Raw genomic sequence first — 13,565 nt, forward strand, 5'->3', positions numbered from 1 at the left:
CTTGGCGGTTGCTGGGTGTGTGGTTGAAGATGGAGCTGGGTGGGCGGGGTGTCGGAGTCGGTGTTGGAGGTGAGGTAGTGGGGATGATGAGGCACTTCTTGGCGGGGTTTAGTAGTACCGCGTAGTGAGAAAGAGGGTAAAAGTAGAAGCAGGAGCAATGTGAAATCGATTGCAGCCTTTATTCTCATAAAGCCAGCGTCGTTTGCTCAGAAGGTCGTGGAAACACGGTGCACTAGGTTAGGCTGTCGTCAACCACAGTCAACTGGTACACATTACCACTTGACACTGCCACTCACACTGACACTGGAGCTGTACGCCACAGCTCTGCCAAACCGACGCCACATGTGGCGCACCTCCAGGCTTCACTGTTCAGGCGCCTCCTGCATCGTTGATCGTGAATCCTGATCGCTAATCCTGGGCGCAAAAGAGACCCCTAGACCTATTCCTCGGTATTCATGTACCCACCACACATACCAGGTGTTACTGGCCACGAGAGTTTACTTTTTACGCGGCTGCTGACATCCAGCTCAGGGCTCGACTATCGGTTGCAGGGCCCCAACGGCCAGAACACGGCCAGTGACGCAACAGCAGATCGCCCAGCCGCAGCTTCATCTCCTCCCCGGCTAGTGTGCTGACATCGCATCGACACACGGCACGCTTCCACATGCCGCGCATCGCCAACTCCAAAATCTTGACAAGGTTGCAGGTGCTGTCATCGTCGTCGCCCAGCCGGTTGCTGCTCATCGCTCGGCCCTTTGTTTCAATCCCCGCCCTAGAGCCGCCATGAGTCGCTGGCCATGAGGCGACGAGACCGTTTCACCGCCTTGCCAAACTCTGGCTAGGACACGCCGATTGTGTGACTGTCGCCTATTGATATGCTGTGCTCTCCGCACTGCACGAGGGCACTATCGTCGGTCGCACCTCCGTAATGCCTCGCCAGCGCTTACCAGCCGTGGCAGATCGAGCGAGTATCCACAGCTCATCAGGCGTGGAAATTGTCCGATCGCGTTCTCTCCAGGTTGTTTGTTGTGTCTGCCGAACGCATAGTCAAAACAACGCGTCAGGAAATGAAGGGCTAAACTTACCGCAGCTCCACACCATAAACTTTGACAGGTAGGCCCTTGAGCTGTTTCCGGCTCTCGACGCCTGACCCGGTCTCGCTCGCGATTGGCCGCTTTGGCTCGTGTTTCGAAAAGACAAACTGTTTTCCTTCTTTTGCATCAGATTCCAGCGCATCCGGCCTACTGCCACCACGCTGAATCGTAGGCTTGCCATCATACTCTCAGCTCTGCGGCCGTGCTACTGCATTCTGCTGTGCCAATGTCGCATCGCCATGCCCTTAGGACTCGGTACCCATGCGCTGAGGTCGTGCAGCGCCATGCTCGAATGATGCTTGCGTGCATCCCAGCAGACTAGTAGGGGTTTCCCCGTTTGTCCTACGCGTATTGCAGGCCAGTCCACGAAACAATGGGCACACATCAGCCTTCTCGACTTCACCCAAATTTATTATTACTACTCGTCCCTCCCCACATGCTCTCCCCTCTTCACGCCGCTACCTGTCCCTTTTTCGTCACTCCCTCGCTCGTCATCCACTCGTCACTCATCGTCGAACAACGCTCGCTTCACAAAACCCATCGTATTCCTTAGTCGTTCCACCGAAGATCGGCCAGCTATACCGTACATACTATAACCGGACTAGACCCGCATCAGCCACGCCCCGTAACGGCTTGCTCGACTATAGTAGCTGCAGCTATACAGCCGCATTATTTCCTGCAACGCGTCCGACTCGCGCCTGTTCGGTTTCGCGTCTCTCCACAGCAACAATACTGGGGCTCCATCTTGCATTTCAACCGATAGTTCACCCACTTCTCTGCAGCATCCTCTTCGGTGTCCTTCAACCAAAACCAATTATCGACAATCCCCCCCTGGAACCCCCTGGTACTATAATACGACTATACCTCCCGTCTGTATCGGTACCTCGACGTACTCCAGGCTGACTGTCGCCTTCCACCAAGAGTACTCAGGCCAGGGTTTGAGCTGACCAACAACCTTACGCCTCTCGTCCATCATGTTGCAATCTCGAAAATTCTACCTTTCCCTTGTTGGCGTTGTTGCATGGTCAAGCACAGCCGCTGACACCGTCTTGTCTATCTTGGAAACGGCATCTCTTTCTTCGTCTCAATCCTCCCTGGTCAGCATCGCTGCTGTAGCGAGCACTTTCGACGTCGTTTCTCTCTGCTGTGTCGGCTTCTACATATTTCACAATGTGGGAAACGTCCGCGGAGCCCTAGAGCGATCAGGTCGGGCAAGAAAGACTTTGGTAACAGTCAGCGTTCTCATATCTGGCGCTGCGTTGGTACTGTCTCTCATTTCGATCATCATGATCAAGTCAAGATGGGCAGTGGTCACAGCCGACCCTGCTGTTGCGCCGGTCTCAAATTGGGACAGCCATGTTTCGGGACAGATCGCAGCCTGGGTCGTATCATGTCTCAGTCAGGCCATCCTGTACACCTCATCGCTATGGAACCGCAAAGCACCCAAAGTTCAGACTGTCATCACATCAGGCCCTCGTGACTCAGTCATGAGTGAACTGCGGACTTCGCGCCCAAGCCATCTCAACTTCGCAGAGCACACCCAGCTTGCGACTCCCATGGCCATTCATCAGCAACCCGAGGTCCTTGGAGCCTTGCCCTCGCCCACCTTCTCTACTCGCTCATCGCAGTCCCTCAGATCTTTCCGAGAGTCTCTACGTCATGTAGTCCGCCCAGTCAACTCGCGCACTACTCTCATCAGCCAGAAGTCCTTCACCAGAGACGCCCCAGCCAGCATCTACTCGAACCGACAGTCGATTGACACTGTCTCTCATTCCGATGGGTTCGATAGCTGGGACACAAGCAGCGTGAGCCTTCCAGCACGCGATGTCGTCTTGCAGCAAGCCGCGCCAACAAGAGGCACAACATTGGAGCCGATCCCCGGCAGCCGTCCTCACTCGCCCGCTCGCGCGCTGGACGGTCCGTTTCTATCAGAACTCCCAGAGGAAGATGATGAAGATCTGCCCCCGCCCCCGAAGATGATGCCAGACATCTCGCGCCCACCGAGTCCAGCATGCAGCGAGGCTCACATCCACCCCTTGTTCAGGTCGGAGAGCCCATCGGGTCTGCCACCTCCAACAATGACCCCTGGTACGAGCATCATCGCCAGCCCCTACTCCAACCAAGCCATCGCATGCCCACCACGATCATTTAGTCGGATGAGGTCGAACAGCAATCTGAGTCAAACCGCCATGGGCCCTCCCTCTCTCCACCAAGCCAGAAGCTTCACTCGTGAACGCTCAGCAAGCCTTCAATCAAAGTCCAGGAGCCCTTCTCCTCCCAGCCGCGAAATGACACCTCCCATCCCCGACTTCGTGCTCAACTCCTCCCCCCGAAGCAGCATGAGCGGCTCCCGCCGCGTCGCTCTCCAGTACTCCCCTGATCGATGATAGATCATCACGAGGAGTACTATCTCTACCCCCTTCATGTCACGCATATAATGTGAAAGATGTAATGTCTCTTACGTTTGTACGATACGATTTCCCTTACACTGTTCATACCTTTTCGGTATACCCATTCATGTTACACATTCCTATTCTGTCACTAGCTCTCGCCCTCACGGGGGTTCGATCGAGCGTTGAGCGTTTCTGCATCGCGACTCTTTTTCTTATCAGGTCTGGGCTCCAGCATACAGGGCTGTTCGAGCGGACAATCATCATCTCGTTATGTATAGTCGTAGTATCTTATTCTTTCCATATACAACTATTTGCTGGTCAACTAGTTAGGCGCACTATCAAGACGGAAGCTAGAAAAAACCTGGACAACAATGGACGGGAAGGAGAAGAATCGAAGACGAAGTTAGGCCGCAAGGCTGCAAATCGTTATACCCAAAATCAATACAACAAAAATCATCGCCATTTGTAATCTGCAAGCATCTTCTTTCCTTGATACTTCTGTCCAGCAAACCATAATCCACATTATTGTGAAGAAACTTTCTTTCTCTGCCGGACCCGGAACCCCTCAGCCTCACCTGTCGTATTCCAACAGTTCCTTTCCCGCAACGACGCTACATGACTGACAACCACTGCCCTTCCCTTACCACAGAACATGCATGATGCCAGCATGACCCCCCTTCGCAACGTGCAGTATCTACCCTGCCCCACTTCGGGCCAGTCAGAGTCGACCGTTAGCCGAACTTCCCATTCTACGAGGGAGATCCCCGCTGACCATGGTACGTATACAGCCGCCTCATTTCATTTAAACCTACCGGCCGAATGTTCTTCGTTGTTGGCGAGCATGCGGGGAGATTGAACCTTATGTGATGACGAGTTCGGGCGTGATTGCCCTGACGCACGCGCGCGGCTTCCGGAGTTTGCGGAAAAGGGTGTGTGGGTGCACGGCCGGACGGGTCGGAGCCCGAGATGGAGCTGTGGTGATGAGTAAGAGCGGGAGCGGGAGGTGGTGTTGAGGGGAGTCTATCGTTTGTTTAGGTTCGGGGTGAGATGGATCGTATACAAAGTATATGGTTTGTTGGATTGGGGGACTATTGGATGGGTGCAGTGGTGTTGAAGACATGGGGCGTGATACTTGGGGTATCTTGTCGGAGAATTATTCTCGTTGGTGATCTTGGGGAGAGTCAAGATCGTCGTTGTATTGGAATATCCTGAACTTACTTTGGCATGCAGTGTCGTATGCGCAAGGCTGTACTGCAATTCCCATCGTGTTTGTTGGCTTCATACTTTGGTGTATTAGCCTTGTGATCAGTTTGAGACGCCATCAACTGGTGCGATTTATGACTATCACAATGTAAAGACTCTCAAAGAGGACAGACAGTTGACCACACCACAACTAGTCCATTACGCCAACTTGGACCGCCATTGGTTGTTGTAGCGAAAGCAAGCGTCGAGAGTTTGAGTGAGACAGTTGGCGAACAGTTGGTAGTTAACTTGGTGCCGTGGAAGTAAATGAATGAGTAATCAGAGATTTTACAACAACGTCTAACCCAAGGAAATCACAGGTATCATGAATAAGACGCTAGACGCAGTCGTGTGAGTTGTAACGCGTTTGATGGTTGCTCATGTGTTGTGGCGCGCTCTACGCTGACCGCCGATCCGCTTGTCCTTTTGGTCACACGCGACATCAACGCCTCTGGCTTCTCTCATTGAAGAGGAGAGTGCGCGAACTTGTGTCTGCATTCGAACAGTAAGAACACTGCGCCGGCCTTGCAAGCGTCCAGGATAGGAAACCAAGTCCAGAACAGCCTGTCTTGAAACCCCCTTACCTGTTCAAAGTCCCGTCCCCAAGCCATGCAATACGACGCGACGGATGCATGCATGCTGCGCCGCACCCTTCACCACAAGGTGTGCGGCTCCAGACACTGTTAGAGAACAGTAGCAAGAGGCGAGAGTATACGTCTTTTTGACTTCAAGTACACCTCATGTTCGTTTTTGCGTTGCTACTTTCAAGTGAAGGGGGCAGGGGCAATGGTGACGATTCGGGAGGATCGTCCCGTCTAGCGCTGCGGCTAATGACGTGCGACGTGAAACCTGGATGAAGCAACTTGAAAGCTTCCAGAAAGTACGCCGAATGCTTCGTGAAAAGCCCGTGAGAGCGGTGCTGTGATGGACGTTGCAACAGGCAGATGCGATGACTTGAAGTGGCGGGACACGGTGGCGGCAGGGACGATGGGTGATGCACGTAATTTGGGTCATTGCCCTCTTCGGCTGGCGTGCTGCACCGGAAGGCTCGAGGCGCAGAACCAACAGCGTGGTCAATAGTGGCCAGCAGCCATGGTAATTACTGTAGAGTAGGACTTGGATCCGAGTCGCATGACGACTGTGTGAATGTATGCATCTTATTGTACAGTACGCGTTGCGATTGTTGCAGGTGAAGAGCTCACGGGCGCTGTCATTCGTGGACTCAGATCCCAATCGGGCAAGGCGCCAGGCCTGACCAAGGATCTCACAACAGCTTCATCTTCATGCGCCGGATCAACACGATTTCCAACACCCTCGCCAACCTCTTGTTGCTGCTTCACAAGTGCGCTTTCTGCGCTATCTCCTTATACTGACATTTCTCAGCATCTAGTCATCTCAGCGCTTCCGCTCGACTGTGCCACACGGAGCATTCCTTCTGCAGGGTTATTTCTGTCTTGCGAGCACCCGCAACCTCGACCTTTACAAGCAAATCGCGTGTAAAAATATCGAAACGGCTGTGGAATACCTCAAGATTGATCCATGAGTCTACGGATCCTTGACTCGGACTTCGCGTCACGCTGTCAAGCAAGTCACCGCGCTCACTAAGGCGACTGGTCATAGTAAGTACTTCACACCCAGCACTCACGTCGCGCAAGACCATCGCACGAATTCCAACAGTCCACGGGTCCAGCGGTTCAGGGAACGATGGAATCGCCCACTGGCTTTCTGCTACTGACATCGCGACGACCATATGCTGACACGTCTTGCTTACAGCACTACCACCACTCTACCTACCCCACAAGAGGGTGACAATATCAGAAACCCACCCAGAACCATATCTTGGACCCGTAAGTACCCAATCGCATACCCGAAGTTCGGTTCGAGTTTCCGCCACCCTCTCATCATGTTATGATTCCAGGCTAACGGCTTCGTCCAGGTCTCCGCTTACAGGTCTCACATAACAACAATGCCGCCGAAACGAAAGTTCAAAGGCACAAAGGTCATCTCTAACAGCCCTCTGAAGGCACCGCGTAAGTCCGCAAGCCTACTACAATTGCCTCTTGATGCTCCCTATAGGGTTATGCTAACCTTGGCATAGCCGCTAGCGCATTGTCTAATAAGCGAAGTAGTCTTCAGGGTTCGAAGACATCTCGCCTTGCTCCTTCAGTACCGTTCCAAATGACAACGCGTCGCGGTGCAAAAGGCACGTCTAACCACACGAGCTCGGCTGGCCCATCTAGCGCAAGCTCTGGCAGCCGTCGTAGTTCTCTGGATGAAAACGCGCAAAACGAGGATGCAACTCCCGACCATGAGGATGCGCGACCAGCCAAGCGCAGCCGAACATCGTCCGATTCTGGTTCGCCGCAGAGATCCAATGGCTCATTCGACAACAACACACCCATGAATGGCACCCAAACTCCAGAGCTTCAGAAACCTGCATCTAGTGCGACTTCAACGGCACCAAAAACAGCAGCAAAGAGGAGACGCGCATCAGACGATTCATCACAGTCCAGCAAAACACGTCCAAACGGAGTTCTCACCCGAACCCAAAGCGATGTCTCCGAACAACAACCGCGCAAAAAGCGCAAAACAAAAGAATCGCAAACCGACACCGCCGCCGACCAACCTCCTGAGTTAACTGATGCTAGCACTGCACCCAACTCACCTGAGCAGGTTCCAGATGTTGACGGCAGTCAAAGCCTTCAGAACGTTCTGCCGACCAATGGCGATGCCCCTGCAAAGTCCGGCAGGCGTTTGCCCGGTCGTCGGCGCCAACCGCATCCGGACATCAATGTGGAGACAGATTTGCGCCGACAGCTCAATCTTAAGATGAGCTATCGCAGTCTTGCAAAGGTCCAAAAGGCTTTATTAGAAGAGTTGGCAAACCGTACTACGAAGAATCTTGAAGATGACCCCCAGTATCACAAGAAATGTCCGGAGTACGAAGCCGTCATGGCCCAGCTGGACCAACGCCGCGACTCCCGTCTGGACCAGATCAATTCTCTGCGCACATATCGACTCGAGGAATTAGAGCGCATCCGCGTCGCCGAGGAGCACATTCAGCGAGAGCAATACGTCAATCGATTCCGGGAACTTCAGGATGACTTTATGCTCCAAATATTCTTCCGCGCGAAGCAGCTGGAGCGGGAGATGAAGAGCCAACACGCTGATGCCACAGACGACGAAGATAACATCCTTCCGCCAACATTCAGTGACGAAGTTCACCATGCCGAAGACTATCGCATCGGATCAAAGTTCGCCTCACGGAGCAGGGCTTACGTTGAGGCGGACAAGGAACTTGAGAACGACTCAGTACGACGGAAGTTCACTGCAGCACGAGTTGCCTTTGTTGAGAACGATGAAGAGGCTGATGATTCCATTGAGGACGTAGCTGGTGGCTTTGCCAAGTTTGACGGCCCAGATCGCACCGAAGCTATTGCGCATTACAACATTGCGAGCCTCGCTGATGCTGCCATCGAAGTCGAAAGGACGCCAACACCACAACCAGAACCAAAGGCGATTGAGGTCATTCCAAATGAGCATGCTGCTCTGCTCATGATGCTTGCAGATATATCAGCACATCAGCCGCGTACCACTGCCGCACCAAAACCTCAATACCACTACCCAGATCCTCGTCAGCAGCCCCCACCGCCGCCGCGAGCGACAACACCGGTTATCAAGCAAGAGTTTGTGCGAGAAAAGTCGCCGGAATTCGCACAGCCAGCCATGCCACTAGGATTGCCGTCGCAAGCTGCGCATAGCAGTCCGCCCAAAGTTACCCAGGTGGCAGTGGATCTTACTCAAAATGTTTCCCGTTCGGAGCCCAATGCTGCACCGTCAACGAAAGAGACTGAGGCCCCTGCAAAGACAACTCCAAGGTTATCCACACATAGAATCATGGATATTCTCAATGACGATCAAGAAGTCCCAGTCTCGAGGACAAGGGAATCGCAATCCTCAACTCAGCAACCCAGCACACCATCAATGCGGGAATCTTCCATACATCCTCAAACGCCATCTAGGAGCGATGCTCTCAGAGTAGACGCTGTCATGAACAAGGAAGAGCCACCTATTGACCAGGCACTGATGGACGCATTGAGTGGCCCGCCTCAGAGCAACCCACCTTCGTCACCCCCATCGAACACTCAATCGTGGCAACACCCAAGTGTGCCACCCCAGACACGAGAGTCTGACGAGTCCTTACGTCGTCGGGATCCTCTGCAAAAGATCAGGGAACTTCTAGACCGGAAGGCACGCGAGCTTGGTCGAGAACCTCCAGACCGTTCTCACTACAGACAGGCTCCTGCTCACTGGAGAAACTCAATGCTCCCAAGCATAAACACCCAAGACCGAGGGGAAGTCGCGGCATATGATCCGACCAGGCCATCTACTGGGCTGTATGATGCATTACCGGGTAGTTATCATTCCCGTCGGCAATCCCATGAACAAGCTCCTCAGCCATGGGAACATGGCAGGAGGACAAGTGGCCATCAAGTCTCCCAACAATCGGCAGCATCGCCATATCAAGCCCATGCCCCCCAGCCTCACTATGGGGAACATAAGCAAGGCCCAACCCCACCAACACATCAAAGCCCGTATGCACCACCGTCAGGATCGTTGCCACTCCCTCCAAAGCCACCTGGTCCACTGCCATCAGCGCCGCCGATCAACTTCCGTTTCGCGCATTATGATCCTGCGCCACCACGCCAACCGTATCCACCGCAATCACCAAGCTACCCACCCACCTCACATCCGCCACAAGGCCCGCCACCACCGTCATACCAACCAGCATACGGCAGTGCTCCATCCTATCAAGGCGGCTACATACCACCTCCAGGGTCCTTCCAAGCACCACCCCCACCACCTTCCTCCATGGCCCCATACCAACCGCTTAAGATTCACCAGTACGGTGGCCAACCCATACTCCCCGCAAACATGGCACCACTCCCACATAGTGGACCACCGCCTCTACCTTTCATCGGCCAATCTGGACCACCGCAACAACAGGGGCCTCCTCCTCCTCAGCACCAACAACAGCAGCAGCAGCAGCAGCAGCAGCAAGCCTACTCTCCAACGCATCCCCATCCCCCACCGATGCAATACGAGCAACGCGAAGCGCACTCTCAGAGTAACGGTGACCGGTCTTCAGAATCACAATCAAGACCTAGACGGCAGTACAGAAGCTATCACGCCCCCGGCACGCAATTCCGAAGCTACCAAGGTCCCGGAGAACAGCGGAGGAGAGGCGGCTGAATGACGCACCACCAATTGTACATTACGATCCCACATGCCCTTCGCTACTAGTCTCATCTTTCCTTACCTTCTTCTTCTCCTTTCTGTCCATCTTGTACAGGGAAAAGGGTTGCATACAGCGAGGAACCTCTTGTTTTTCTTTGGATAAACGGGCATTTGCATGTTTCTTAGCTGCATTGGCGTTGTACTATCTTGTTATACATGTGTTTTTCTCTTTTGCATAGCCCCCTCCTTGTTTGTAGCATCTTTTCCAATTGGATACCCTGGGCGGTTTGCGCAGGATCTTGCGTGTGGGTGCGTTGTTTAGGTAGAAAGGTTTATTTAACTTGTTACATGCATGCTTTCGTTGTCGTTCAGTGTGTGACTTGCTCATGACTAGTTTGCTGATGTTGACTTCAAGATATTCATGCTTCATTTAAAAGAAGGTATACGTAAAATTTGGGTATCACTAATAATACACTACATCTCGCTCACGATATCTGCACGAGCACTTCGCACAAATCCGTTCCTCCACTCTACGCCCTCCTCTTCACCCTAGGCGTAGGCGTCCACTCCCTCCCCAACCCCGATCCTCTCCCCTCGCCCCCAAATCCAGCAGTTCCCCCACCTCTCGGCGTCGCCCCACCCATTCTCTCAAACAGTCTCTGAGCAGCCGGCGTCAAATCACCCTTTGCCTTCCTCCCTGGCGTCATTCCCCCAACAACAGCAGCAGCCGCCCCGCCCCTCCTAGGCGTCGGCGCACTCAAAAACCTCGGCGTCTCGCTCGTAAAGATGCCCAAGCCCGATCCCGTTGGCTTCGCCTGAGTGTGTGGATTCGACCGTTTCGCGCCAATCTTGTCGACCATTCTGTGATGCATCTTCTCGCGCGAGGAGGAGTCGTTGATGGTGAAAGGTGTGGCGGTACTGCTGCTATCTAGACCGTAGCGTTCTAGGAGGTCGGTTGGCGCGTCATCGTCGTCCGAGGAAGGGGAAGGCGGTTGTGCGTCTACAAAGGCGTAGCCGTTTACGCGGGGTGTTTCGCTGCCTGTGTATCCTCCCTCACTGGGATTGAGACGCGGTCGTCCTGCGACGGCGTCACGCACAGCGGAAAGAGTGGGGCTGGACGGGCGAGGAGGCTCGGCTTCGGGGGCGGGGAGTCGCGTATTGTTGTAGAGGACTTTCTTTGGGGGCGCGAGAGATGTGTTCTCGGCTTCTTGGGCGCGCGTTGGTGCCCATTGTTCTACACTGTCCGGGCCGAACATGAAGCTGTTTAGGGCGGTGTGGCGATGGCCGGTGGGCGCTGCGGGTCGCTCGTCGAGGTTCTGGCTTGGTTTTGTGCTGAGGACGATTTCCTTGCCTTTGGATGCGGCGGCGCGGGCTTCGAGGACTTTTTGTTGTGCTATGCGCTGTTTGCTTGCGTACATGTTTCCTTCGCGGAGCCAGACGTTCTTCTCGAATCGCGCCTTGTTCTGCTTGTCGATGATCTGACTGAAACTCTCCTGGTCTTCGCTCGTGTACTTTGCTTGGAATGCGCCTAGGCTCATATTCAGGTCGACATTGTCCAGTTTGCCTAGGCCCTCATCCTCGTCTTCGACTTCCGTTCCAGCGACCGTGACGGGTGTGTCCGCGCCCCAAACACTTGGAGTCTTATCGCCAGCGCCGCCTGCCTTGTCGAACCTCGTTCTCGCTGCCGTCTTTCTTTGCCCGCTCGGCACCGGCGTCATGACCTGTGTGAGCTTCTTGCCAGCCTCTCTTATCCATGATCGATCTTTGCTCTCCACCGCGTTCAGGTACTCTCGTTGGGCGTCGGCTTCCGCTAGCCCTGGGAAGAAGTCGCGGCGAATGATGTGCGAAACGGCGGAAACATAGGTATCCTCGTCTATGACTACGGAGGGGCGTTTTATACGTTTCGGTGCGGGAGGCGGTGGCATGAGCGCATTCGACGCGCTGCGCTTCGTGAGCGCTGTTGAATTGGGGTTCGACATGATGTGGTCGGGGTGGGGTTGGATTTGCAGGGCGAGTGGATGTTTTCTAATGGAAAGTGGCGGCGGTGCAAACAACGACGAGGTTTGGGTGCCCCTAAGCAGTGGAGGATAGGTTTCCGTAAGTGTTGTGCACCCACGTGGGCTGGTGAAAGAGCGTTGGCGCAAAGCGACTTTCGTGGACGATGATGTCTTAGCGTCGGCAGAAAGTCTCCACCGCCTCCAGCCCTACCCTGGGTTGCGTGTGAAGGTACCTGCATAAGTACCAACACCAGTGACACAAGATACTCGGTTGGCCGCATGATTTCAAATCTTCATTGTGTGAGCAGATGAGGTCACTTGCATGGACAGAACCTCGCGCTACTCTTAGCGTTGTTTCCCTAGCATATCTGCATTGAATCTACGTGCGGTCGCATCAGTACCCTATCATGAGACATTCCAGCTACTCAGATAATCTGGTACCGGCGTAACGATATTTTTGAACCTGTGCTCTTCCGTGATAACATCATATCCAATATCCCGACCCTATACAGGGCGAGTGCCTCATGGCACTTCTTGACCCGGGACCAAATTGTAATTCTTTCAGCAGCGTACTGGGCTCAATGGCGAGTGGAGTAAGACATGAAATCTTGACCAAGAACCGTGATCTAGTAGAATGACTCGACCATAGCGTCCTTGTGTGTAGTGTTGATGTTGGAAGGGCCGTTGCCCTCACCGAGCCTGAAGACAGACTCGACGACGGAGAGCTCGGTCGCTGTGGTATCAAGACCTAGATATTGAAATTAGTCCATGCTCGTCTCGACATTCTGAAGATTCTGTACGTACCAGTGACAGCCATCCAGTCATTGACAACCATACCCGCACCAACGACAGCGCTACCGCGGTTCACACTACCAGCTACAAGCGGCACTTGGAGCAAACTTGACAGCTCGTCTTGATCCTGAATGCTTGTCTTTGGGTGCACGATACCACCCTGATTGCTCAGAGCCATGTAGCTTCCTGTGAGCACGTTGTCCGCGATGGTTTGCCTGAACACCTCCACACCCAGCACATCGGCTATGATCTCCTCTGTTTCGCGTTCTATATCCGGGTGTACGAGAGCGACGTGGTCGTTGCAACATATTACGTTGCCGAGGGCTGATAGTCGCTCTTCTATCCTCTGGATCTTGACTTCGTCGGGTATGGAATTTCGGAGATGCTGGAGTTCTTGGTCTGTGGTTGTGGTGGGGACGAGGAGACCTTTCTTGTTACTGTGCACTTGTTAGGTTCTGTCTTAGGGCGTGTCGCATAGCGCAAGCTATCGCAAGACTTTGAACGTACCCAGCGGTCAGTCTGCCGATGATCCTGGTTCCGGCAATGGTGGCGTGGCAGATGGGAATGACATCTTGGAGTTCGGCTTCGAAGACACTGTTGCGCCACCGTCAGTACTAATGTCTCGCAGGGTTTGCTGGCCATGGTCGCATAGCATGTCGCCATGCTGTAACAACCCGCGAAGAGCTATAGAGCTATGCGCACCTGTAAAAGTTCTCGCTCGCGCCGACTGCGACGATCGCGTACGCGTTGGTGAGGGTAGCGAAGACACCGACTTCGTTTGAGTTTTCGAACTGGGCGCGGACAGCCAT

At 53.9% G+C, this 13,565-nt stretch overlaps 3 protein-coding genes across 3 annotated transcripts; 2 read left to right on the forward strand and 1 right to left on the reverse strand.

Moving 5' to 3' along the window:
• Positions 1–2,068: 2,068 nt before the first annotated feature.
• J4E92_006055 (uncharacterized protein) lies at positions 2,069–3,481 on the forward strand (the record flags this gene model as incomplete). The annotated part of the gene is made up of 1 exon (XM_051497430.1): positions 2,069–3,481. One exon carries the CDS (start codon positions 2,069–2,071, stop codon positions 3,479–3,481), a length of 1,413 nt encoding a protein of 470 aa, XP_051352077.1.
• A 3,214-nt stretch (positions 3,482–6,695) lies between these two features.
• On the forward strand, positions 6,696–9,982 carry J4E92_006056 (uncharacterized protein; the record flags this gene model as incomplete). Its single annotated transcript, XM_051497431.1, has 3 exons — positions 6,696–6,763; positions 6,994–8,993; positions 9,387–9,982. 3 exons carry the CDS (start codon positions 6,696–6,698, stop codon positions 9,980–9,982), a joined length of 2,664 nt encoding a protein of 887 aa, XP_051352078.1.
• Positions 9,983–12,590: 2,608 nt separating this feature from the next.
• TIF6 (Eukaryotic translation initiation factor 6) lies at positions 12,591–13,565 on the reverse strand (the record flags this gene model as incomplete). The annotated part of the gene is made up of 4 exons (XM_051497432.1): positions 12,591–12,712; positions 12,769–13,193; positions 13,264–13,350; positions 13,459–13,565. The coding sequence occupies 4 exons, from the start codon at positions 13,563–13,565 to the stop codon at positions 12,591–12,593; spliced, it is 741 nt and encodes a 246-aa protein (XP_051352079.1).

This window comes from Alternaria infectoria (assembly GCF_024043175.1).
Source record: "Alternaria infectoria strain BMP 0036 chromosome Unknown scaffold_9, whole genome shotgun sequence".
Lineage (NCBI taxonomy): Eukaryota > Fungi > Ascomycota > Dothideomycetes > Pleosporales > Pleosporaceae > Alternaria > Alternaria infectoria.